Source organism: Danio rerio, chromosome 10 (assembly GCF_052040795.2).
Source record: "Danio rerio strain M-AB ecotype USA chromosome 10, GRCz13ab, whole genome shotgun sequence".
NCBI classification, from domain to species: Eukaryota; Metazoa; Chordata; class Actinopteri; order Cypriniformes; family Danionidae; genus Danio; species Danio rerio.
Window position 1 is genome coordinate 11,240,884 of NC_141030.1, and position 27,930 is coordinate 11,268,813.

The 27,930-nt window shown below is 34.8% G+C and overlaps 1 protein-coding gene across 4 annotated transcripts in view; it reads right to left on the bottom strand.

Moving 5' to 3' along the window:
• Positions 1-4,990: 4,990 nt before the first annotated feature.
• Positions 4,991-27,930, bottom strand: part of exd3 (exonuclease 3'-5' domain containing 3) — a 123,520-nt gene continuing 100,580 nt past the window's right edge. The window contains exons 19-21 of one of the 4 annotated variants that reach the window (XR_015500828.1): positions 9,328-9,394; positions 6,381-6,986; positions 5,724-6,194 (exon numbers count right to left, since the gene is read on the bottom strand). Coding sequence is in view for 1 of the 4 variants with exons in the window: in XM_087270219.1 (XP_087126345.1) it covers positions 6,673-6,986; positions 9,328-9,394 (381 nt within the window). In the remaining 3 variants the exon portion in view is untranslated. Of the gene's footprint in view, positions 5,359-5,723; positions 6,987-8,528; positions 9,395-27,930 lie in introns of those variants that run through there. The other 3 variants (XR_015500829.1, XR_015500830.1, XM_087270219.1) reach the window with 3 other exon arrangements.

The following is a 27,930-nucleotide window of genomic DNA, read 5'->3' on the forward strand; positions in this document are numbered from 1 at the left end:
GACGCGGATGACACGCTCCAGACGCTCGGAGGTAATTATATACACTAATACTGAAATAGTTAAGGCATTTTAGAATGACCAAAACAACATTTAAGACTTGTTACAGTGTGCTCAGCCTGCTGGTTCGTTCATTCACACACATTTTCATCATAATATGATGCTTTTTTAATGTACATACTGCAATTTGTTCAGTAAAAATGTTTCAATCGTAGTTTATGCGCATACTTTCTATCGAATAAAAGTTTATCCTACTCAGTTATGCGCATGTTTTTTATGCATATTTTTAAAAGGTATGTGCATCATGACGTTTCCATCAATCGTTTTTATGCACGTATCCAAAATGAGCATTAAAATAGGTGGGTGAAAACCAAGCGGCAACCTCCCGCTCTCTCTCAGGAAGCCAATACGGAAGTAACTAAAACTGCAATTCATCCGAAATTCCGCTAGTCCTGGCTGCTCCTGGCTCCAAAACAGAGCAAATTTCAATTGAGTCCACTGTTAGAATGGCCAACTTTACAGCAGAAAAAAAGGTGTTTACAGCCTGGTACAAAAAAAGATTTTGGTTAATACAGCTAATATTACCCTTCATGACAACTGTGAGGGGGGTGAATTTTTTTATAACTCATCCGTTTCCTTTATATTAAGTTATATTAAGTTTGCATAATTAAGGGCGTGGCCACTTGAGTGACAGCGAGGTCTCGTTGGTCGCCGTCACGTCACCTTAGCTGAATCCTGCAGATTAGCCACTGAACTCGGCATATTTATCGTATTTCTGTGTTGTTTTATGTGGCTTTACACAGTCGACTGTCTTTTGGACTTGTTTCCTACAATTATTAGATGGCATGGCATGCTGAGTGCATTTAATTGTGTTCACAAACCATTCACGTGGCCTCCGTTTCCCATGTGAGTAAAGTTATATACTTATATACCATCTCTATACATGTATTTGTTTTATTTAAGATCATTTATCGTTTATATTTATATTTAGAGCTGTAATGCACTCCAGAATCTGACGAATTGATTAGCTGTAATCTCTAGAACAGTCATCTGAAGCGTTGTCATACAGTGTTATGCTGAATTTCATCAATAGTCCCGCATTAACTAACACAGACTATATCTGAAGTGTTTGGAAGTAATTTGCGTTTTCCTCCTGTTGAAAAAAATCATAAGAACAATGTTTAGTGGCTCAATGTATTACAGCAGTGTTTTTAAAAGACTAAACACTTTATTGATATAGTATACAACCAAGCACAAGTGGTGAGAACACAAACGAGTCACAGGTGATAAAGTATTAAGCGTTTCTCCCAAAGTAAAGTGTGTCTGAACCAGGTCCAAGCAAAATGCAGCATGCGTCTGTAGCTCCGCTCACTCTCCGCCTCTTTGCCCTTGTTTGGTATCCCGCCGTGGGTGTGATGACGCGCGAACAAAATGGCGACGGTTGGCCGCGCCTACTTGTGGCTTCTTTTGCGCTCTGTAGAAACCTATGGGTGACGTCACGGATATTACGTCCATATATTTTACAGTCTATGATGAAAACGTAAGGCTAAGGCGAAAAATACCGCTTTGTCTTTAAAAAAGGGGAGGAGACCGACAGAAACTCTGAGTTTAGAGAATAAAACCTGCTCCTGACCAGGTTAGGTTCACAGAGTAAGTTACCACAGTAACTCACTCGGAGTTAAAGTTACCTCTCTTTCAGATACAGGCTTGACTTACCCTGCTTTCTCGACTTTAACAAACCTGCCATTTTGAAACGGAAAACCCAGAGTTTCTTTCATTTCAGGGTTAAAATACTCTTTTAAAACTCTAAGTTTTCACTTAACCTCCTTTCTGAAACAGGCCTCAGATATTAAAGGCACAGTATGTGATTATCGCTGCTAATGGGTATTCACAACAAACAAAATTGCATTTTGATGACGCCGTGACAGATAATAACAACAACGAAAATGTATTATTTTATTATTGATGACTATTATTTACTTAAACTCAAAGCACTACAAGATACAAAAATACAATAACAAATAAAAATGCAGAGACTAACAAACTTGCATGATAGTGAGTGTGGAATCATAGGAGTTTTCATCTTTATTATTATTATCCAGTAGAAATCATATTCATGGATGAGCTAAAGTATTCAAATCTTATTATCATGGTAGTATAAAGCAGAGTATGACTGAAAGTTATTAAAGCAAAACAAAAGCGTTGAATATGCTGTTAAGAGTCGAGCAAGCGAAGCTTTTATCATGCCACAATCCAACACTTCTGGTTCTTCCACTCATGATCTCATGGAGAAGAAGCAGTGCAGTTTAATCATTCTAAATACATTTATGAGTTCTGTTATAATGCTTCTCTGTGCTGTCTAATAAAACACACAACATATTAAATGTCTTTCTTAGATGTCTTTCTTATTAAATGTTTTCTAGAAATCATACCGGTAATCAAGAGTGTGTGACGGCATTACCATTATTTCTCAGGATTTGAACACTCTTTAAAACAGTTGGGATAATGCAAGTATATAGAGTCAGCTAAATATAACACTGCTCTTTCTTTGTGTGTAGATATTTTACTGAAAAAAATCTGACATATTATGTCTTTAAAGGAATAGTTCACCCAAACATAAACATTTACTCACTCTTAATTATCCCCCAAACTGGAGTTTCTATATTCAGTTCTAAAAAATCTTCAAAATGTCTTTGTGTGTGTGTGTGTGTGTGTGTGTGTGTGTGTGTGTGTGTGTGTGTGTGTGTGTTAAACAGAAAAAAGTTACTCATAATAGTTCACAACCACTTGAGGGTGAGAAAATTTAAATGTTGACGTCATATTTAAATCTGATGACCCTAAACTCAGATGTAAACATGGTCTCATTTCAAACCACTGAGCACCACAGAAGTCCACAGGAAAAAAAGAGTCACTGGATTAACAAATATTTTGGTTTTGGAAAGGTAAGTGGTTGCAAACAATTTATATGTGCTGAATTTAAACAAACAAATTAAGTTGAACATTAGTAAATTTAATTTGTTGAAATTCGGCCAATATAAATACTTTGGAACCACTAACCTTAAAAAAATTAGTAAAATACTTGTTTTTTCCCTCATAAACCTCAATTTTTCTTTAATTGATGAAAGAATAAATGAAATAAAGAAAGAATTATAAAGAAAGTGAATTATCAGGAAATGTTAGTTTTGGAAGTGAACTAATACTGTAAGTTTTGAACTCAAAGTGAAACCTAGTGTTGTTGTTTTTTTTCAGGAGTCTTTCAGCACTACGACTGCAGGAAAAGCAGGAGCTCTTCATGGATCATCCAGCGGCCCCTGCGCGAGGGGTTTTGGCGCCTGATCCAGACAGCAAGAGGAGGGGGAGAGAAAGAGAGAGAGGGAGAGAGAGAGAGAGAGAGAGAGAGAGAGAGAGAGAGAGTCACAGGCCGGGGAATCTGTGGGTTAGCATGACGTCTCAATAGAGGAGGGCCTTCAGAGGGCCCAATTCAGCCCGGCACCACGTGCTCAAGGAGCGTGGGAAAGAGGCGAGCTTTTCTTCCCAGCAAAGAAAGAGCCAGTATCGAATAACAGGAGCGCAGAAGAGCCGGGGCGGCCCGAACAGAGCTAGAGCTCCTACTGCAAGAGGACAAGATTATCTCCTGCTAACGCAAACACACTCTGAGACTCCCGTTCAGAGAGGACACATTTAAAGAGACACACCGCAGGTTAAAAACAACACCTTTTCACACACACCTGACAGATTTGGGGCTCTTTGGGATTCGGAAAGTATTTCTTTCAGTCTAATGGGAAGAAACCCTCTGAAATAAACTTTTAAGTGCTTCCTTTGTCGCACCTTATCAATTAAAATGCATATTTTAAATGGCCAGTTTCTGAAAATAAGCCATAAATATCCACCTCCGCAGCTTTTACTTGTAGCAAACTTTAGATTTATTCATATGATTTTATACAGTTCAACTACTTTTTCATAAAAAAATAAAATATAGTTTTAATGTTCAGATTTTTGTGCTAAAATGTTTAAATATTACAGTGTAATATTTATACACAAATGATTTGTGTTCCGACAACATGAAGGAATTAAGTGATTAGTTTTTACTAATTCAAGTTTATTGAACATAAACTATTAAGCTGTCCCAAAACAAATTAAGAATTGTGTTGTTTCAGCTCATTTTTAATGAACAAACCCCAAACGTCCTTTTTTATGGAAATTAGCACACATTTAATTAAATAATGCATTAGTATTTGCATATTAAGCTTAAGATTTTTGAAAATTTGTACAACAAAAAAATTATTTGCCGTTCTGGAGGAGTTTTGGTGATAATTATATGACTTTTTCCACCCTGTTCACCTGCAGTGTCTTGTTTTACACAGGACTTAGACATAGCTTTACGCAACAAGGACTGAGTGTTTTCAGCCCATCCTGTTATGAACTCACAAATCGTCCTCAAAAACCTGGAAGGAAAACAGTGTCTGGCACCAAATCAGCAGTGCAGCCTTTGGGGAACCCAGGCAGATTTTTTTTCTATAGTTTTGACAGATTTACAAATGGAGATATGACTTAAGACTAAACATAAACAGCGTCCAAAATGTAGAGCAAACAAAACGTTTTGTTGGTTCTCAGAGATAACTGTGATAGAGATAACATGCAAAATATTATGGTAAAACTTAGCAAGCATTTATAAAGAAACAAATAATTGAAAAAAACTAAATGAAAAATGAAGCAAGTGTCATTTTGTGGAGACAGTGCAACATTAAACTTATTATTCAATCGTTTTATAGAATATTAGAATAAAAGTCTTACATTTTATGATTAGGGCATTATGTACAGTTGAAGTCAGAATTATTAGCCCCCCTCTGAATATTTTTTTCTTTTATTAAATATTTCCCAAATAATGTTTAACAGTGAAAGGAAATTTTCACAGTATGTCTATGTCTGATAATACTTTTTCTTCTGTAGAAAGTCTTATTTGTTTTTTTGTTTTTTTTTTGTTTTGTTTTTTGGTGAACAAAAGCAGTTTTTAAATAATGTTTTTTTTATTTCAAGGTCAAAATTATTCGCCCCTTTAAGCTTTTTTTTCTACAGAACAAAACATTGTTTTACAATAACTTGCCTAATTCCTCTAACCTGCATAGTTACCCTAATCAACCCAGTTAAGCCTTTAAATGTCATTTTAAGCTGTATAGAAGTGTCCTGAACAATATCTCGTCAAATATTATTTTCTGTCATCATGGCAAAGATAAAATAAATCAGTTATTAGAAAAGAGTTATTAAAACTATTATGTTTAGAAATTTGTTGATAAAAATCCTCTTTCCATTAAAAAGAAATAGGTGAAAAAAATAAACAGGGTGGCTAATAATTAAGGGGGGCTAATACTTCTGACTTCAATTTTATATAAGAATGTTCATAACAAAAAGAAAAAAAATAAGCGATTTACATAAAATTGAGGCCTAAATAAATACCGTTTTACAAAATCCAGCAAATTTTTTTTTAATAATAATTGTGAATTCTTTCAATTCTTTCATAAAGTCATATTAAAACACTTAACGCTAATTTATTGTGTGAACATTTTATGAGTAACAATTCTTGGAAATATTTTAAGGCAATACGTACATTACATTGTGGAAAACAAATGCGGATTTTACGCTATTTTATAGAACTGTACAAAATAAAATTTAAAAAATGAAAATGTAATGAAAGAATGTGCTCAAACCAGTCTCATTTTACCAGCAAATATTTTTAAAAACAACAATTTATTGACAACTTAGAAGGTTTGCTAACATTTTATGTACAATATATTATTATACGGTGTAAAACATTCAGTTTTACTGTAAACCAGAGTAATAAACAAGTTTATATGCAAAACATTAAATGAACAAATGATTTGTCATTAAATGAAAGTCTTTTGAGCTTAAAATTTATGAAAATGAAAGATTCTGTCAACTTTTTATGATATTAAAGAGTCTAAAACAAATTTGACAATTAAAATTGTAGGGAAAAAAAGTGAATTAAAGCGTCTTGTCATTTTTGAAGGCTCAATTCCACGAAAGTCCCATTTTTAACTATATGATTACATAGTATAAACTACATGCAGAGCATATTCTTTCAAAAAATAAAAATGGCTTAACAGGATTTTTGTAAAAAAAAAATCATTTTGTAAATCCTGTTTTAAGCATCAAGTAGATAAGTGTTTCTCAACCATGTTCTTGGAGGACCACCAGATCTCCACATCTACCGTGTCTCCTTAACCAAACACACACGATTCAGATCATCAGCTCATTAGCAGAGACTGAAAGACCTGTAATGGATGTGACAGACAAAGGAGACATATAAGATATGCAGTGTTGGTGGGCCTCCAGGAACATGGTTGAGAAACACTGAAGTAGATTACGTCTTGTAAAACAAATTTACATTACACCTCCAAAAAAGGGTTAAACAGGATATTTGCACATAAAAAAATAAACATAAAATCATCCTGTTGTAAAATATAAAGTATAATATTGTGTAAAACAAATTTACACCACAGACTTGATAACAACTCGACCAATTTTCAGTGCAAACCACAAAATGAAACGGTTTAATTGCAGCTTTTGCACAGCTATAATGACATCGTGCAGCAAATAAAATTTAAAAAAAGACTAAAGAAGAGTTGAGAAAGAGCTGGACACCTGTGATCCCAGCCTTCAGACGTGCAGGACCTCCTGGAACTGCGACAGCACCCGGTCGAAATGAGTGCCTTCCCAGAAGACCTTCCCACAGCCGGTGCAGATGAAGTAGACAGGGATGCGGGGCAGAAGGCCTGGCGGGACTGTCTCGAGCTGCACCTCTGCTCCACTGGGGAACCTGAAGGTCTGGGGGTCCAGGTCTGATCGAGGGGCCCAGCGGCAGTGAGGAGTGAACTGGGGGCCCTCAGGGGGCCTCCAGCTGCTGTACTCTGCCTGCGTCTCATGTTGTGGGACACAGTCATCCCGTTTGGATACGATGTTCTGAAGAAGACCTGATGAGAGAGAGAGAAAGAGAGAGAGAGAGAGAGAGAGAGAGAGAGAGAGAGAGAGAGAGAGAGAAAAGATGAATAGAATCTAGTCATCTTATAAACTTGATCAGAACCTTTCATCATAGTTGTCCTAAAATCAAAATGTGTTCAAGTTCTTGTCTTGAACACTTATTTTACAACTCCGCTATAGTTAAACAGTTGAATTTTACCATTTTTTAATCCATTCAGCTAATCTTCGGGTCTGGCAGAAGCGCTTAGCTTAGCATAAATCATTGAATCGGATTAGACCATTAGCATCTCGCTCAAAAATAACTAAAGAGTTTTGATAATTTCCTATTTGATTTAGACTCTTCTGTAGTTACATTGTGTACTAAGGCTGATTAAAAAGTTAAATTTGACTATTTAAAAAAATGTATAGGTTGTTTAGTAACTATACTCTTAATACTGTGTTATAATAAAGGAACTTTGATGCCGTACCATTGCTGCAAAATGTTGTAAAATGAAGCTTTTCTTTTAAAGGGATAGTTTCACCCAAATATGAAAATTCTGACATCATTTACTCACCCTTCATTTGTTCCAAACCTATTTAAGTTTCTTCTGTTAAACACAAAACGAGGATATTTATAAAAATGCTGTTTGCTGGAACTCATTGGCTTCCGTAGTATTTCTTTTTTTTCTATTACGGAAGTTGTTGCATCTCAGCAACCAGCATTTTTATAAATATCTTCTTTGTGTGTGTAAAAATAGAAAAAAAACTCATAAAGGTTTAAAACAAAATGAGAGAGAGAGAAAAAATAATGTCATTTTTATTTAGGGGTGAATTTTTATCCCTTTAGGACGTCTAGGTGATTTTTTTATCCACTTTAAACACTGACTATTGTATTTTAAGGCAAGACGCTACAGAAGAATGTAAGAAAATTAAAAATTAGTTATCATTATACTTCCCCAGTTCATTATTTACATTAAGTAAAAATTTGCAAAGTATGTTTAAAGATGTTAATCGTGTATTGTGTAATAACATGTTACATGTTTGCATGTACAGAATTATTAGCCCCAATGAATTATTAGCCCCTCTCGAATTATTAGTCTCCCTGTTTATTTTTTTCCCTAATTACGGTTTAACAAAGTGAAGATTTTTTTCAACACATTTCTAAACATAATAGTTTTAATATCTCTCTTCTAATAACTGATTTAGTTTATCAATGCCATGATGAAAGTAAATAATATTTTACCAGATATTCCTCAGACATTACTATACAGCTTAAAGTGACATTTAAAGGCTTAACTGGGTTAATTAGGTGAAGTAGGCAGGATGGGTTATTGGGCAGGTTATTGTATAACAACTGTTTGTTCTGTAGATTAGCGAAAAAAAAAAAACTTAAAAAGGCTAATAATTTTGACTCTAAAATGGCTTTTAAAAAATTTAAAAACTGCTTTTATTCTAGCCGTAATAAAACAAAAAGACTTTCTCAGACATACGGTGAAAATTTCCTAGCTCTGTTAAACATGATTTGGGAAATATTAAAAAAAGAAAAAAAATTGAACGGGAGTGAATAATTTTGACTTCAACTGTATATGTGCTAATTTGCACACAAAAACCTGAGAATCAGATTGGGTTTAGTTCCAAAGATTTTTTTTGTTGTGTTTTTTAATAGTTTAAAATAAAAGTTTATCAATACCAAAAGGGTATTTTGGCAATCTGATTTTATCACTCAATAATTCAGAAAATCCTGTGAGCAACACGAAAATCTGGCTAATCCAATTATTGAAAAATGTAAAATAATTTTCAAACATTTTTCTCTCTCAGTAAATTCTATAAAATGTTAATATGAACAAAAATGTGAATGTATTGTAGTTGCAATCTACACAATCAAATTAAAGAAATAAAGCAACAATTTATAGTTTGAATGTCATTAGAGTGAAAAAAGTATGAAAAGCCCAAAATTGACAGGTGCTGCGACCGTTCAGTTAAAAAGTTACTCATTATTAACTCAAATGTTCCTTCTCCCAACCCTGTACGAGCTTCTTTTTTCTGTTACCATATGAGGAATATATTTTGAAGAATGTTGGAAACTGCTGCCACTGACATCCATAGTAAGGAAAACAAAATAGTATGAAAGTCAATGGCTTCAAAACTTTATGCAAAATATCCTCTTTGATGTTCATCAGTAGAAATAAATGGGTTTCTGCTAAATGGAGGATAAGTAAATATTGACAATTTTCCATTTTTGGCTGAACTATCCCTTTAAATGCTAAAAATTGATTTATCTGTAATAAATCTGCAAGTGCATGTACATCTGTGTGTTGTGTTGATGTGGGAAACAAATAGAAAAGGAGTGTGAACCTCTCTCTTTCATCATGCGTGTCATTTCCTCTCTGCTCAGCTTAAAGTACTCATTGCAGTTGCAGGCCTGGAAACAGGTGAGAAAAAAAAACACATTAATTTGTAATTAAATTTTATGACACAGTTCAGCAATAAGATGTTAAATCAAGTGCTACAGTAGTTTATAAAATCCCTTTACTATGGTAAAAATGAAAAGACCACATGAAATCTCAGTTTCTCAGGATTTACTGACTTTTTTAGGTTTGGATTTGACTAAAATATATTTGTTTTATTCTGAAAAGCTTTTATAACATTTCCTTAAATTTCAAATAACACTAATACTAATGTTCACTTCTTCAGAAATGACTGTTGTTTTAAAACTAGAAAAATATTTCAGAGCAATTCCAGTGTTATGGATGTGACATTTGCAGTAAAATCTCAAAACATAGATTCACATAAAAAGTACGTTAACATTATATTAAAACATCTGTTTATATTTTCCACAACTGACCACAAAGTTATAGGATCGGAAAAATATCAATCTGTAAACATGTTTTGTATTTTAAATGAGGAAAATAAACATGCGTTATGGATATGACCAAAAAAGTTTGCGAGTTTGAAGTACACAACATACTTTGTAGAAATTTTGAGAATTAAACTGCACAACCCACAAGAAATAATGATAATCAAAAGGATAAGAGGTGGCTCACTATAGAACAAAAATGATTGATTTTATTTATTATTTTTGTATTTATGAGGAAAAAGTGTCGTTATGGATATGACACTTTTCTGTTATGGATGTGACCAATGTAAAATTGCCACTTGTGTGACTTTGTTATATCAATATAATACTTTGAAAACACTGACAGACATTTTTGAGTATTTCTAAAGTACTGTAAAGTACAAGCCTACACAAAAAACTTAGAAATGGTTTCTATATTTTGGTGAAAACCTCATTTTTTCATGGCAAGATTGATATTAGCATGGAATTGCTCTTCCATATTTTGTGAAAATCAGGGTTATTCCAATAAATACAGTTTTTTCTAACTCTTCTGACGTTTGTATAGTGTTTTCTAAATGTGAACATAAATATGTCTGAAAAATAAACCTAAACACTCTTCATAACTGCATTTTTATTTTCAGTTTATTAGTTATTATACGTGGTGTACAGGAAACTGGATTTTCAGGTGTTTTTTTTTATAGCTGTATATGTATAGGCTATTCCAGCCTCATAAGGAACTTACATTTCCTACACACTTGAACTTAAGTCAATGTGATCAATTTGGATTATTAAAAGTAATGAAACAAGAATAAACAAATGTACTCAGTGGGAGAAAGAAGTATTCAACTTGGTGATAACGACTTATTAAAGACGCCTCTCATATGGAGAATGAAGTAACATGCATTGCTCTGGTGTGATTTTTTTCACAGACTTCAACAGAGTGTAAAAATCTTATTGTCTCTGTGGGTCTCGTCTATCAAATCTGAGCTTGATTTTGTATTGGATTTAAGTCAGGTGATTGGCTGAGCCATTCTACAGCTTGATTTACTTTCTCTCATAGTATTTAAGAGTGTCCTGTATTTTGAATCATTATCTTTCTAAAATGTCCACCCTGGTTTCATCTTAATTATGTTGATAATGTAGGTTGAACTGAGGCAGCAAAAATTAATTTACAATGACGAAGGGCAGAGGATTGCTGAAGAACTACTAAGAGATTTCAGCTGCTGTCTGGGCTTTCACTGCTTTTCTACACCTCCCTTTCTTCATGTGTTCAATACTTTTTCCCTGCATCATTTTATTTTAATATGCAAAACTAAATTTGTAAACTAATATTTTTTGTTTTATTTTCACAAATGGATTTCATAAATGGATTGTAGTCAAAATTCTGAGAGCATTTCAAGTCAACAGCACCTTTAGAAATATGATTTCTGGGAAAAATGGTGATGTGTTGAATACTTATTTCACCCACTGAATGCATTAAAAACTTGTGTTCGCCTAAAAACTATTTAAAGCATTCACAGATACAATACTGTTCAAGATATTGTTCAGCAACAAAAACAGCAAAAGTTTTTTGTTGTTGTTTTCGAAAGCCTCTTGCTGTAATTTCTAAATAAATAGTAAAGCAAAAGTAGGAATATTGTGAAATATTATTGCGACTTAAAATAACCATTTTCTTATATAAATATATATTTGAAAATGTAATATATTCCTGTATTTCAAAGCTGTAATTGCAGCATCATTACTAGTCTTTAGTCACACAAATCTTTAAAAATGTATATAACATCATTAGTTGCTGCTCAAATGAAACACTTTAATTATTATCAAAACTGAAAACTGCTGTTGTTCTGCTTCATATTTCTTTTAAGAAATTTTTTAAAGACACAGAAGACAAAATATTTTATAACGAAGATATTTTGAAGAAAGCTGAAAACCTCTAACCCCTGACCTCCATGAAAAAAAAACAAATACTATAGAAGTCAATGGTTACCGGCTTCCAACATTTTTCAAAATATCTTCTTTTGCGTTTAACAGATGACTATTTATGAAGATATTTCGAAGAAAGCTGAAAACCTGTAAACATTGACTTCCATAGAAAAACAAATACTATGAAAGTCAGTGGTTAGAGGTTTCCAACATTTTTCAAAATATCTTCTTTTGTGTTTAACAGAAAAAAAGAGATTCAAACTTGTTTGAAACAAGTAAATGGTGAGTAAATATGACAAAAGTTTCAGTTTTGGGTGAACAATCACAAATCCTATTGGTCACAAACATCTGATAACAAGTATATATGCACGCACGCACACACACACACAGCGGTAAATCACGGGTTACAAACTAAACACATTTCAAACAATCTGTTAATTCCCACGCCAAACTCTCTCATGCACGCACGTACACACAACGTCTCACACATATGCATACGCACACACACAAACACAGAGTGGGGCGAGGTGTGAGGTCAGAAGTTTGCGTGGCCTCTCTTGATTTCACACCTCAGTGCTGCTTCTGTCTCATCCTCATTCCCACCCTCTCAAACAACACACAGGCGCTAAAAGCCTCGTCATTGAGTGGCAGAGAGACCGAGCTGCTGAACGTGACGCCTTCACACCACACCGACAACTCATCTGACTGATAACCCTCTCACAGGAGTCAAATGAAAACTCTGTCAGTCAATTTTTCATGTTTCTCCACATCCACTTCTGTTGATGTAACTGTGAATATAAAGAGACATTATAAAGCAGTTTTTTTCCTTCTGCTCAAATTTGGTAAGTGACAATCAAGCTCCAATGAGCTCCAAAACTACCATGCCAATATGTGTGACTGCAAAATTATGACTAAGATAAAACTAAAGTTCCCCAAAATTAAAACGAGTTTTTGGGGGGTTGGTATCAATATGCTATGCATTAAAGGATAAATAAATTATGTTTACATTGTAAGTTTACACATTTTTATCTTAACTGACAAACCAGGGAGAATAATATAATATAATATAATATAATATAATATAATATAATATAATATAATATAATATAATATAGGGGCGGCGCAGTAGGTAGCACTGTCACCTTACAGCAAGTAGGTCACTGGTTTGAGCCTCGGCTGGGTCAGTTGTCCTTTCTGTGTGAAGTCTGCATGTTCCCCACCGCGTTCGCGTGGGTTTCCTCCAAGTGCTCTAGTTTCCCACACAGTCCAAACACATGCACTATAGGTAAATTGTCCGTAGTGCATGAGTATGAATGAGTGTGTATGGATGTTTCCCAGAGATGGGTTGCAGCTGGAAGAGCATCTGCTGACATTTGCTGGATAACTTGGCATAAAAAGAATGGATAATATAATATAATATAAAATAATATAATATAATATAAAATAATATAATATAATATAATATAATATAATATAATATAATATAATATAATACATGCAATATTATGACTTTAAATAAAATACTGCTAAAATCAAAACAATACTTTTTATTTAATTTTCATAAATCTGCCAGTCCTAACTAAAAGACTATGCACAAATCATGGGGAACAAAGTTGATTTAAGTGACTTTAAATGTGGCTTGATTGTTGGTGCCAGAAGGGCTGGTCTAAGTATTTCAAAAACTGCTGATTTACGAGGATTTTCATGCACAACCACTTTTAGGTTTTACAGAGAATGGTCAGAAAAAGAGAAAATATCCAGTGAGCGGCAGTTCTGTGGGCGCATATGTCTTGTTGATGCCAGAGGTCAGAGGACAATGACTACACTGGTTCAAGCTTATAGAAAGGCAACAGTAACTACGCAGAAGAGCATCAACCTTGAGGCAGATGGGCTACAGCAGCAGAAGACCTCACCGGGTGCCTCTCCTGTAAGCTAAGAACAGGAAAAAGAGGCTACAATTTGCACAGGCTCACCAAAATTGGACAATAAAAGATTGGAAAAACTTTGCCTGGTCTAATGAGTCTCGATTTCTGCTGCAACATTCGGATGGTAGGGTCAGAGTTTGGCATTAACAACATGAAAGCATGGATCCATCCTGTCTTGTATCAATGGTACAGGCTGGTGGTGGTGGTGTAATGGTGCAGGGAATATTTTCTTGGCACACTTTTGGCCCATTAGTACCAATTGAGCATCATGTCAATGCCACAGCCTACCTGAATATTGTTGCTGACCATGTTCATTCCTTACTTTGGGATGTGGTGGAACGGGAGATTCACATCATAAATGTGCAGCCAACGAATCTGCAGCAACTGCATGATGCTATCATGTCAATATGGACCAAAATCTCTGAGAAATATTTCCAGTACCTCCTTGAACCTATGCCACGAAGGATTAGGGCAGTTCTGAAGGCAAAAGTGGGTCCAACCTGGTACTAGTAAAGTGTACCTAATAAATTGGCCGGTGAGTGTATGTATTACATTAAATGATTACAAAACATTCTTTTACCCATACTGCCACAATTCCATATTGCCACATTTTTTTATTTAATTTAATGTGACTTCTCTTTTTCCCATATATGATGTGTGTGTGATGAGCACAGGTGCCGTCTCAGAGTTTCAGTCTGATCTCCTCCTCGTCCCACACACTGCGCTGGCGGAGTGGTTGAAGAAAAACAATACTCTGGCAACTATTTACTCAGCTCCTGAGTTTCCCATGCTGAACAAGTCCAAACCTGCTCCGCCAACTCTTCAGACTCCAGCCTCTTTCTCCATCTGTGTTTGCCTCCAAAACCACAGAAACACAGGAGGAAGAGCAAGAGGCGCGACTAGACAAACCCTGTGGCAAACATGTCAATGCCACATCATGCAGAAGCTAATGATCGCGTTCGTGATTGCCAGACACTTCTGCTTTCTGTTTACAACATTCTGTCACAGTGGGGTCTCAGACTGAACATGTATGATATTCCCACTGAAGTGTCATATATATATATATATATTATAGAGAATCTAGATCGATATAATCTATCTATATCTAATTTAATCACTATGCTCTACAGCTAAATAAGGCTCTGGGACTTCAATTATTTCACATGTACACTGTAAGAATAGAGATTTTGTAATTAACTTTACGGTTTAACAGTGACTTTTATTGACATTTTAGTCAAGACAGTTGTTAGACTGTTAGGAAGTTTAGTTAGACAAGTTGTTAGTTGTTCAAAATAATATAAATGTTAAATAAATAATAAATAGACATATTTAATTATTTTTTATTCTTTGTTTTTATTTTCTTGCACTTGTCTCTTTTATTCATGTTTTTGTAAAGCACTTTGAATTACCATTTTGTATGAAATGTGCTATATAAATAAACCTTGCCTTGCCTATAAGTCTAAAAAAAAAACAGAAAATGTACTGGCAGCTTATTACACAGTTTTTGTACCGTAATATACAACACCAACTCAGAAAATAAATCACTTTAAACTACTAAAAATGTCACTTTTTTGTCTTTTCAAGCTTAAAAGTTGTTGAAAGAAAGATCAAGGTCGCAGAACGCAATTTACAAGCATAAATAAATGGGAAAATAAAAACATGAATCACAAAATATGAAAAGATGCTAATTTACAGATATTTTTTCAGTGTAACAATGCTCCGCACTCATTACTATTTATTTGAGTTAAGGCAGGAGAATAAAAACGACAAATGACTGTTTCGTAAACTCGTTAAAAAACTTAATTTTTATTGTTCATCCGTATTATATAACAAAATGTGGCTGAAAAATCACCAAGTACCATTGCTTGTCTAAAAATGTAGTGGAAGTAGAGTAAAAGTATCTGTTGTAAATATTACTCAAAGTATAAGTAAAAAAGAAGATCTTTCAAAAGTACTCAAGAGTAGTGGGCATTACACTGTAAAAAGCTGATGCATTTACATCTAATTTGTAGATTTGTGTAAACATAACATTCTGTAGTGCATCTAGTTATTACCCAGCAGGCACACATCATAATAAAAGGTTAATATTAGGTTAAATTTAGGTTGTAATGTCAGGTGACCAAAATTCAACTTTTAGTCAGCATCTAAGGACAACGTTATTTTTGTTTTGTTTTGTATTTGTCATTTGTTCCTTTACACCGTTCATAACAAATGACAAAGGTGTTTACAATTATTTAATCAACAAACCTCATTTAAAGATCAGGAATTTAAAATAGGACAAAAATTAAGCAGAAATTAACACTAACTAAAAAAGACATTTCTATGCGCAAAACTGTAATATCACATAAAACATTTGCAAATAAAGACCATCCAATTTCTAATTTCGGTTTCCCCTGGATAACTCATTAATGCCATCATTCTTAGTGAATAAAAAGTTACATCTACTCTATGCGCATACACTTTAAAAAAAAATGTTGGGTTCCACACTATCGATTTGTGTTGGGACAACAAAAGGAACTGAGTTAGTGGATCAGTTTTTACAAATTTAAGCGGATTAACAAAACAATTAAGTTGTCCCCCCAAAACCCAAGAATTGTGTAGTTGCAGCACATTTTAAATAAACAATTTACATAAAAAAAAACAGCAAACTTTTTTGAGTACACATTGATGCAAATTTTTAAAATGTACACACATCTTGGTATTTCCATTAAGCATTTTTATGCAATATTCAAAATGTGGATGTATACATAAGCAATAATAATAAACTATCATGAAATTATTAACAGATTTCACTTGGGTATATCAAAAATTGGACCATCATGAATTAGGCAAAAATCATCACTCATCAAAATTTAGTTAAAGAAAAAAAGAGAATCTTTGTCTTTCAATAGAAAAATTCAGTTTTTATTATAATGCTAATTTCTGCCTCATGTATCATCCTATTTTATCATCCTATCATCCTGATGTTCAAGTTTGTGCATTAATAATATTACAGATCTTATGTCAATTACTATAGAATAAATAAGAAACACTGGCCAAGACCTTTTTTTCAAATCTCCTGTATTACCTGAATAAAAATGAATGAGTGTGGACCAGTGCTGACATAGAGAAGCAACGGAAAGATGATCGCATGCAGGATTTTAAACAATTGAGGACGAGAGATAGACAAAATGACACCTTTAACTTTCTGTCACCGTTAAAACAAGATTTTATCTCTGATTTTATCTCAGCGGCATGGGACACGCTTTGGAAAATGTGGAGTCTTCAACCGTCTGGCTCGTCCCGCACCGTTTGTGTTATGGAAATGAACGACACATCAAAACATAAAGGTCGCGGTGAAGAGATAAAAACCCAATTACTCGAACTGAAATTAAACAGGACAGGCTTGACGTGATTAAGAAAGACCAAAAACTACAATTTATTTAACTAAGATTTTTTAAAGCTTCAAGTTTGTTGCAAGATTATGAGCAATATATTTATTATTATCATTTTCCTACTGCATTTTTGCATTACAGTGAAATATGACAGTAGCAATAGTCCTCTGTTAAGTGTTTTATACCTTATTAGTACAGCGTTGCTATTACTATTACTATAATATTTACAGTCAAGCTCAATAAACTGGAAATAACCGATTTTTAGTTCATGAAAAAAACTAATCTTTAATTTATAAATTAATAATTTAATTCCAAGTATTATCAAAAAACATGATTCATAAATTTTCAAAATAAAATAATTAAACCGCTATCATTCTGTTTTTTGTTTTGTTGTTTATTAGATCACATAATATTTATTTAAAATATGTAGTATAATTATTTTAGTTTCTTAACAAAATTATTATAGATCTGTATAGAGAGTTTGTTCTTCTGTTTTGAATGCAACATTTACAAAGTTTGCTGTACGGCTGCACAATATTGGAGAAATCTAAAATGTGCTACATGCACACAGACTTCATTTTCAGCCAGGTATCCCAAGGACTTCCGGTGACCTGTCTTTTCATTGCAAAATTGTCATGTTTAAGATCTGATTTCAATCTTCACTGGCTGTTAGATATACGATATGAAGTGGGTCTCAGATTGGACAATAAACACTGCATTAAATTCCATTTACCCCCGCCATGTCTTTAAAATATGAAAGTTTATTTTACCCCAGTATTTTCAATGGAACTTCTGTGTTAACCTGTTGCTACTGACGGCACTAGTGGTTACAACAGCATTTCATTTTGTTTTATGATTGAACAACTAAATGAATGCTTAAGCCACAGCCATATCACCCTGCAGCCCAAGACCGGTTACTCACTAAAGCTAAGCAGGGCTGAGCCTGGTTAGTACCTGGATGGGAGACCACTAGGGAACACTAGGTTGCTGTTGGAAGTGGTGTTAGTGAGGCCAGCAGAGTGCGCTCAACCTGAGGTCTAAGTGAGTCCTAATGCCCCAGTAAAAGTTAAGGGGACACTACACTGTCAGTGGGCGCCATCTTTCGGATGAGACGTTAAATCGAGGTCCTGACTCTCTGTGGTCATTAAAAATCCCATGGCACTTCTCGTGAAAGAGTAGGGGTGTAACCCCAGTGTCCTGGCCAAAGTCCCTCTATCGACCCATACGATCATGGCCTCCCAATCATCCCCGTCCACTGAATTGGCTCTATCACTGTCTCTCCACTCCACCAATAGCTGGTGTGTGGTGAGCGCACTGGCGCCGTTGTCCTGTGGCAGCCGTCGCATCATCCAAGTGGATGCTGCACACTGGTGGTGGTGTGGAGAGACCCCCCTCATGATTGTGAAGCGCTTTGGGTGTATGGCCATACACAATAAATGCGCTATATAAATACACATTACATTACATTACATTACATTACATATTTAATGCATTTTAATGACATTACAACATCAATGCTGTGAAAACAACCTTGTGAAATTGAAAATAGTCACGTCATGAAGCTTTCACCGGAAATTTATCGTTGGCTTTAAAACTCTAACTGTGCATAGAGCCCATTTGCGAGATTTTTTTTAATTTTGCAATTTATATTGCGCTATAAATTCAATTTCACCATATGACTTAATATCTTTGTTTGAAAATAATTTATAATGTTAGATTAATGGGTATGATTCTGCAGTTGAAGTGCATCTATATAAAATCTAACAATTTATAAAGTTTTAGGCGCACACACTTTTTTTGTGGTCTGTGCTATTTGCAGTGTATTTCTGTATTTGCATGTGTTTTGAGTACTTTCATGCACGTGTATAGTCAGAGATTGACAAATTAATGTTTACTATTTGCATCTCCATAAAATCTGCTCAAAATAATAGATTAACCGTTAACCGAAAGGGTGCGTTTGTGACCGATTAATGCTATCAGTTAAACGATTAAAATTATTATTTTATATATTTTTAGTTTGGCTGCATAAGGGGCAGATTGAATGCGCCTTTGCGTTAAGAGGGGCATCTTTTGCACGCGGCTCATCCCAGAGCAGCAGTTTGTGTTGTCAAGACAACTACAGAGAACTTTTAAAGAGCTTGGTTTCCGCTACATTCATTCTTCCATGGTGGGGAACAAAATGCATCCCGCCACGGCTACATTATCCATTTAAAACATTCAGTTATTGTTGTTGATGTTTTTAATAGCGGATTATAATCGCACCAAAACGTATTAAAAGGTAAGTGGATTATAACAGCGCAAACTTTTCTGTAACCGTATAGTGCTATGCGCTGTCTGTTTAATCCAATCGTGCTGACTGACTGACTGACTGACTGACTGACTGACTGACTGACAGGTGCGCGATGCGTGAGCCAAGCAAACACACAGAAGCTTTCAGTTAAGATGAACACAGTTTCTATAGTTATACTTTATTTAAAGATAAAGTATGACTCTGTATATCTCTGTAATCACTCTATCTTGTTGGAGTTTATAGCCATTTCGCTTTACTTCAGGATGCATTACCGCTCTGAAGGTCTAATCGCTGTTTTAAGTTATCCAGAGCTGGATGAATGTACAAATCCTAAATGTGACAATATTAATAAATATTACAATTGTAACAACATAGACAGCAACACTTTTGCACAATCGATACCCAGCTGATTTAATCGTTTCATAAGAGGACCGCGCTTCTTCTCTTCTTTTTTCCTTGTCAACATAAAAGCAGAGAGGTGCGCCTCTTGTTTTTGGAATGAAAAAAAGCACGTTAGCTGTGGTCTGCCACTTGTTTAACTGCAAGACATACTTAACTTTGCGGGACGATAACGTATAACCCGTGCCTATAGACACATTTGCCAAAGAAGCAAAATGGAAGAAGAATATTGCTGTTTGAAACAGACGTGTTGATGCTAATCAGCGCTGATGTTGACCTGAATCTGCGTCATAAACGCAACAAATAGGCTTTACCTTTTATTTTACAGCTTATAAAGCATGTATGCACATTAAAGCAATATCATATTTAAACAACATAACTGTTTACAAAATTTCAACATATGTGCGCGTTGTTGTTGTCTTTTCATCGTGCAGCGCGCACTTGAACCGCGAGGGAGAGAAAGGAAACCATACATCAGGACATAATCTTTAAAATAATGATTTCTATTAAAAATGTAAAAAGGTTTTGTGATTATAATAATAACAGTGGGGCATTAAATAAATGCATATTTTCCGTGGAGCGAGCGATTTGAGGAAGTCAGCTATTTTTATTTGACGGAAGAAAAAAAACATTTGATTGGAAAAAACAGCCTGTGCCGGTAATTAAAAAGAATCAGTCAGTATTTTCGTTTTGTAATATAAATTAATTATTTAAGTGAAAATAATTAAGGGCAGTCCTATTTATTTTATTTAGTTTATTCTGTTCTTCTGTGCTAAACACTGCAGGTGCGTGAAAATGCTCTGTTGTTGTGTTCTGTTATTAATATGCTGACATATAAAAATAAATCAGTATTTTAAAATGCAATATTTAATTTGTCGGACACAAAATAGTCACGTCAATTTGTTTATTATAAAATTAATAGTAATCTGACCAGTTAACCGTTAATAACCGATTAATGAGCGGCGGTTGTCGGTTAGCAAAATTAACCGAAATGAGCATTCCTAGTCTCCCGACATATTTACGTTGTTGTCTGTGCTATTTCTGCATTTGCATGTGTTGTGTGTATTTTCATGCATAAAGATCTATAAATACAATCAAGAATAAGACACAATTGAAATAAAATGTTTTATCATTTCCTGAGTCTAACAGAATTCAAGTACAGTAACTGAATGAAATGACTGAATTTTTTTTTAATTAAATTACTTAGTTATGGTTATTAGTTATGGTACAATTTCTTATACCTGAATGCTTTTAAAATACATTATACAATTACAGGCATTAAAAACAACACATGCAAATGATAAATTATACTGTGACTATTTCGAATGATCACATTGTGATATCAATGCTGAAACAATAAATTGTGCAGCCCTAATTTGAGGCCAACCCAATTGTGAATTGCCTTTTTCTCAACACAGTGAAGTACTTTACAATCAATGCTGCTATTATTTGCTTTGTTTAATAACTAATGTTACTAACTGACCTTATTCTTCAACGCGGAAGTGTGTTCGTTTTTGCGATTGTTTTAGAACTTCTGATTTGGTCGCCTGGAAGAAATGACTAGGATTAATAAACGGCAGAAAACGGTCAAACTACTTGTTTTACACAAAAGTGTTAGCTTGAATATACAGACAAAATAGAATAATATAATAAAAAAAAAATCCGTTTGCAACATCAAGCAGCAAAACGAGCTGTTTTTTAAATGTCTAAAAATGAATGGAAGTAAATGAGACTGGAAGTCTCGAGCCAAAAAGATTCAAATGACTGCGTTCTCGTTCGCAGAGAATAAGGTGAATAAAAGCCCAAGTTTTAATCTAAAAAACTATGCTTAGCTTCTGACGTGTGTTTTCAGTCATGTAGTGTAGAGAGAGCTCTTTTCTGAAATGTATTATAAACACTTTTATTGTGTAAAAACTGAAATGTACTAATGTAAAGGTAGAGTGAGAGAGGGAGCAGTCATGGGTGAGCTTGGGGGAGGGGAAGTGGAGGGAAAAATTTTCATTTTGTCTCTGTTCCCCCTTTCTCTCTCTCTTTCTCTCTCTCTTTTTCTGTCTCTCTCCCTTTCCGACGCTCCCATGGGAAAATCCTGGATTGCACATGGGGGGCGGGGCTCATGCTGCATGCGGGTCATGTGACCAAGCGTCTGACCAATGAGACCAGGCTGCTATGATTCAAACAGCAGCAGAGGCAGGTGAGCGTGGGAACAGGAGCTCTGTCACCACAGCAAACCTCAGCATTTGACACATTTGTTCACAGCTCGGGCGGCCAATAACAAGATCACTGCCGTCTTGAGCAATGTGGAGAGATAGGGCTGTGGGAAACAAATCGGGGGTTGGCATTCAGACATTTTTTTGGAAGAGAGGAAAATGATGTTTAAATGTAGTGATTTATATGTTCATTTCAAACTCGATTTTAACATTAAGTCATATGCTGTTCCATTTAAACCACTCTTTGCTTTGTTTATTGAATTCTTTTTTTTTATTTTTTTCAGGTGAAAATGTAATATTGTTATAATTGAACAATAACAAAACAGGTTAAACAAAAAAGGTAAAAATGTGACTGAAGCAGAAAAAAAAACTGAAATGATGATACAAATTGAATGCACATGAAAAAAATATAATAGTAGAAAATAATAAACTGTATATATAAAGAGTTCAGATGCAAAAACCTCTAAGTGCCATCTGAAATTTTCTTCTAAAATTAGCATTTTTTACGCAGGCTCCTGTGTTTTAATTCAGTAATTTTACTTTTATGGCAAAGAATAGGTTATTTTGATTGCCTTTAACATGAAATAACTGCCAATAAACATTTTGCGATTTATTTACACAAATTATTTTGTATTATAAGTTTACGAATTTGAATCGAAATTTACAAACTAGCAACAAAAAAAATATATACACCTGATGTTTTATGAAGTATAATATAATATAATCAGGGCTTGTTATTATTGTTATTATGAGTAAAAGAAAGCAAGCACTCCCTTCATATTCATCAACATGCACGATCGCTATCATCAAATTTGCTTAAACTAAGTGTTCTAAAGTATGGCTGTATTTTACAAGCAAGGATTCTGACACAGCAACGTGAAGCAGCCACTTTACAAAAGTTGCGTGTAGGGGGGGGAAACACGTCAAACTTAATGAAACATTTAAGGGCGCATGGAATCAACTTAAAGGCAGAGAAATGGGCTGTCTTTGACAGCTTGCAACATCATCTGGCACTTTCACTGAGTACATTTACATGGATACCAATACTCAGATTTTATAATTAAGATAATACTCTGATTAAGAGTCTACTACGTAAACAGCGATTTATGATTACCTTAAAGGACCACCCGAGTCACAAAATGCAGAGGTTTTTCTTTCCGCTTGCCATGTCATATTAAACTCCATTAAAACAGCACTCACCTTCATATTTTCATCCAATAATTGTCACAGGGTTTGAACAATATGTTGCTGAATGAAAGTGAACAGCTGAACTGCAGTTAAACTCTTAAGATTAAAAATGAAAAATTGCATGAAACTCTGGAGGAAATGCTGGATAGCCTGGTGATGCGACATTAATTGTTTTATACTGAAACTTTTCTCCTAAACACACGCCGGCCGCAACAAAAATAAAAAACTGTAACTGTAATTGCGTTAACTTTTTTACGCATTAAATATTTCAAATTAATCGCAAGTGTTAACGCACTAATTTTGACAGCTCTAAATATAATATAATATAATGTAATATAATATAATATAATATAATATAATATAATATAATATAATATAATATAATATAATATAATATAATATAATATAATATAATATTTTAGTTTAAAGTTTTAATCTAAATGAACAAACTAGTGACAAAGATACAATAGTACAGATGTTTTGACTTTTTACAGTGTATGTTTCTCAACACCGGTGTACACATGATACACAGGAATTTGCAAAGAAAACCCAAACCTCAGTTCTCCTGGAGGTAATAAGAGCCACTTGAGGAATTAGCAGAAAGCTCATCAGTGCTAACCTCCAGCCTCGAGGCGTTTCAGATTAGCACTGCCGTCAATGCTAATGGCGCATTCATTGCCCAGAGAGCTGAACCTGACAGGACGCAAACTCTACTGACACTTTTCTCACTTCCTAATAACATACATGTGTGGAGAAAACTCTCCCCTGTTGGTCTTGGAGCGGCTTGAACCCAGAAAAGTTTGTTTCTTGGCAGCTCTGCTCGATGTTGGGGGGTTAGTTTTTTGGGACTGGAGCTCCACAGAGAACCACAGGAGTCGGGGAATAATGGCCCGTGAGGAGACTCTTTGTGTGGGCTTTCGCTGCAGGGCTCAGGGGGGCACTGGGGGTTTTGTGTGCTAGCTTGGCCTCTGTGAAACTAGCCTTTCCACCCAGCCCATTGATACTTGCCCCTCTCTCTCAGAGCCGGGCTCTTTAGCGCTGCCCAAATAGGGGGATAATAGCCCAACTACGAGCCCTGAAACCAAGAATGGCTCATAGCTCCTTTCTTTCTCTCTCCTCTCATTCTTTCGTCTCAGGCGGTCAGATCAATGACTCTTACATACTTCCAGCAGTAAATAGCCTTGAGGATGTCACTGGGGAATTTGGAGAGGCTCTTTGTCCGCAACTAGATGTAAATAAATGAGTGTTGGAACTAGTGCTGGGTGATGTATTGGACACATTTGGATTATGAATATAGAGTTATTTATTACTAGGCTATTGAGTCCTGTATAGTGCCAGTTTGTGGCTGCTTGTGTTAAAAGTAGGGAAGTTCAATTGGTTTTTTTGAACAATACGTTTTAGTTAATTGGTTTAACTGGCCTCAAACTGGATTTTCAACACCTATTGAACCGATATTAAAAAACTGTCAAGCATACATAAGCCAGTTATTTTTGTTATTGTCAATAAGTTCCATTTGAGTATCATTAGACTGTTTGCTTAATGTCTGTTGATACTAGTCATTCAATGGATATTTAACTTACCATAAGAAACTTTGCAAGTACATGTCACTTACACAAACCCTAACCCTAACCCCAATCTAACAGTCTACTTATAATCTAATGAGAATTAGTTGGCATGTAGATGCAATGTAACCTAAATTCCACAAACGGACCATCAAAATAAAGTGTGATTGAAATAACTATCCAACATTTGACAAAATAAGTAAAAAATATGAAGATTTTAATAGCTAAGGACAATTTTTAAATCCTAATAATAACAGTGTTGTTAAATTAATAGTTTGCCAATAAAAGCAAAAACAGATTGCAGCATTCAGGAATAGTTCACCCAGAAATTAAAATTACTTCATGATTTATCAACCTGAAGTAGGGCTGTGAGGTTAATTGTAATCTTATCGAAATTGCGGTTTGGACATGCACGATTAAATCGCCTTACAGCACAATTTTCTGTCAGTATGCTGTTTGAACCAATCATAATGCAGCGTGTCAAAAAGAGCGTGAGAACAGGACACTGAATTGTCTGCGTATACGAGGATGATGAGTTCAGCACAGGAGGACCTGGTGCCAAAAAAGTCAACATCTGTGGTATGGGATTAAGTTACTTTGGATACAGGAAGGCTGATGTTCGGCAGAAGCAGGAAATTTGTAAGTCAGTCATTTATTGTGTCTAAAAGCGAGTGGAAATCGTTAATACGTCATTTCCTTCAGCATTTACATCGTGCTTTGCAGTCACTCCTTTGTTGTTGTTTGGTGACAATCAACCATTTTCTCAGAGGATGACGACCTAACAAAACATTGCTGCAGTTCTGATACAAGTTTTATGTATTGAGAGAATTAAAAAGCACTTGGTGTTCCGGTGTCTTGTGTTTGTCTCTGAGGTAATCGAAATGCTTATATTCCATACAAAGTATAAAGCTGGTTAGTCAGTTCTTGTTACGTGACTCGCAGTGTGGCATTCTGAAAAGTTACATTTACAGTTTTTCTGAAAAAAGATGTTTTCAGCTGGGTGCACCTGGCATACGCACACGTACCACTCTCAATATGTGCATGCAATCCACACGCCTCCATTGAAAAAAAACAGACTTGTGCACGCAAAAGATGCGATATGTCAACGACCTATTTCAAGACAGCATCACAACGAGATCTATGATCTATACATGGCAAAACAATTCTGTGAACTCACATGCAACTACTTATAATGTTTGGTCAAGCAGAACATCGGAGCCTTGATGGCATGCGCTTGTTTGTTCGCTCTGTCTCGCTCTCACTCACTCACTCACTCACTCACTCACTCACTCACTCACTCACTCTCTCTCACACACACACACACACACACACACACCTGTTTTGCCATTGGTCTGTTCTAAAGACTATTTGTTACAGTTTTATTAGGTGATTTTTATTTTATTTTATGTCTGATTTAAAGACATGTTACAGGTCTTTGATAAAAGGTCTAATTGTTTTTCTTTTAAAATATTTAGTTAAGTTTAAAACTTTATTAATCCCTTTGAGGCAATTCATTCTGACATGGTGGTGCTTCACATATAATAAAAATGACACACTTAACACCAACACTTAACATGTAGTTTAAACAAACAAAAAATTGGAAAGAAATAAAAAAATAAATAAATTACAATAATAAAAACAACTAATAATAATAAATAACAATCCATTAATTAACTACATTTATTACGGAACTTTAAAATTGATAACAATTTGCGGAACATCTTGTTGTCCTTAGACGTCGCCCAAGGGGCATCCACTCAAAATATCAGCTCAAGAGTTGTGTGCTATCTCCTAGTATTTTATTTGTAAATTATTCACACTGTGACAAAATCATGATTAAAAAAAAAAAAAATCGAAATTGGAATTTTGTTCAAAAAAATCATGATAGGGTCTCTTTTGACATCCTTCATGACATTCTTTTAGACAAACACAGTCGAAGTAGTTTTCAGTTTTATCCTGGCCCTTTCATGCTGTATAATGGTGTTGGGTATAGTGTCTTTAATTTTGATTACAGCTTTTAAAAAATTATTTGCTGAATTTAAATGTGTAACCATGTTGAATCACACTCGGTTCTGTGTTTTCAGGTGAGCTTAGTGTCGTAGGACCTGCTTCACCTTGCTTTTTCCTTTCGAGGTATGTTGTTTTCCACTTGCTTTCATCTCGTCACTGATGTATAACTGAATCCCTGGGCTACTTAGAATTAGGATATGATTGATTATGAAAACATAATCCTTCAAAATGTCGATTTATTTGAGATTTTGCAGGAGCTGTCGGAGACTGTGACTTAGCGAAAATTACTCGCTAGAGCCCCCCATGTTGAATCACACTTAATGAGAAAATGCGCTTTCCGTGGGAACAGACAGAAACCAAGATGGCAGAGCCTTACATTTCGGTGATGGAAGTATTGTCATTGAACACATGAAATAAAAAAGGGGATAATCTCAATGGAGAGTGGTTTTACTAAAATAAGACAAAAATACAAAAGTAGCAAAAACACTGCTTTTAACTTTCATTAATCTGTTTGGCAAGTATAACGTCTTTTTTATTAGTTATTTTTTGAAAGGTAAATGAAGGTGTAGGTAAAACAGTGTGTCATTAAATGCAGGGATACTCTAGTTAAAAATGAAAATACCCTGCGAGTTCTGAAAGAGATCAAGCCTCAGGCAGGTATGAAAAAGTAACTCAAAAGTAATGTAACGCATTACTTTGCATTTAAAGTAGCTAAGTAACGCAACTAGTTACTTTTTTGGGGAGTGACTCAATATTTCAATGCATTACTTTCAAAGTTAACTATCCCCAACACTGGTCTTCTGTAGTAATCAAACTGTGTGGTAATTGGTTCCTGTGAAACGTGCCATACATTGTATATCGTGCATAACGTGCAATCGGCTGTCGCTAGGGAGTTGGTTATTAGAGTTTAGAATTTAAAAACTAAAACTACTTCTGTTACAAAAACAAATCAATCCACTTGATAAGACATGTGTTAACCCTCTGTTGGTTTATAGGTTAGTTTGGCGATGAACCTATGTGCTTTTGGAAGCTTCAAAGCAAAAGCCATTAACATTATACAGCATGGAAGGGCCAGGATAAAATGGCTCATCTGACAGAAAAAAAGTCATACCAAGGAGGGTTGAGGGTGAGTAAATTATAGGTTTATTTAAATTTTCAGTAAACCATACCTTTAAAATGTAAAAATGTAAAAACGACCATACAAATTTTTAAAATATCAAAGTAAAGCTGTAATATTGGTGACA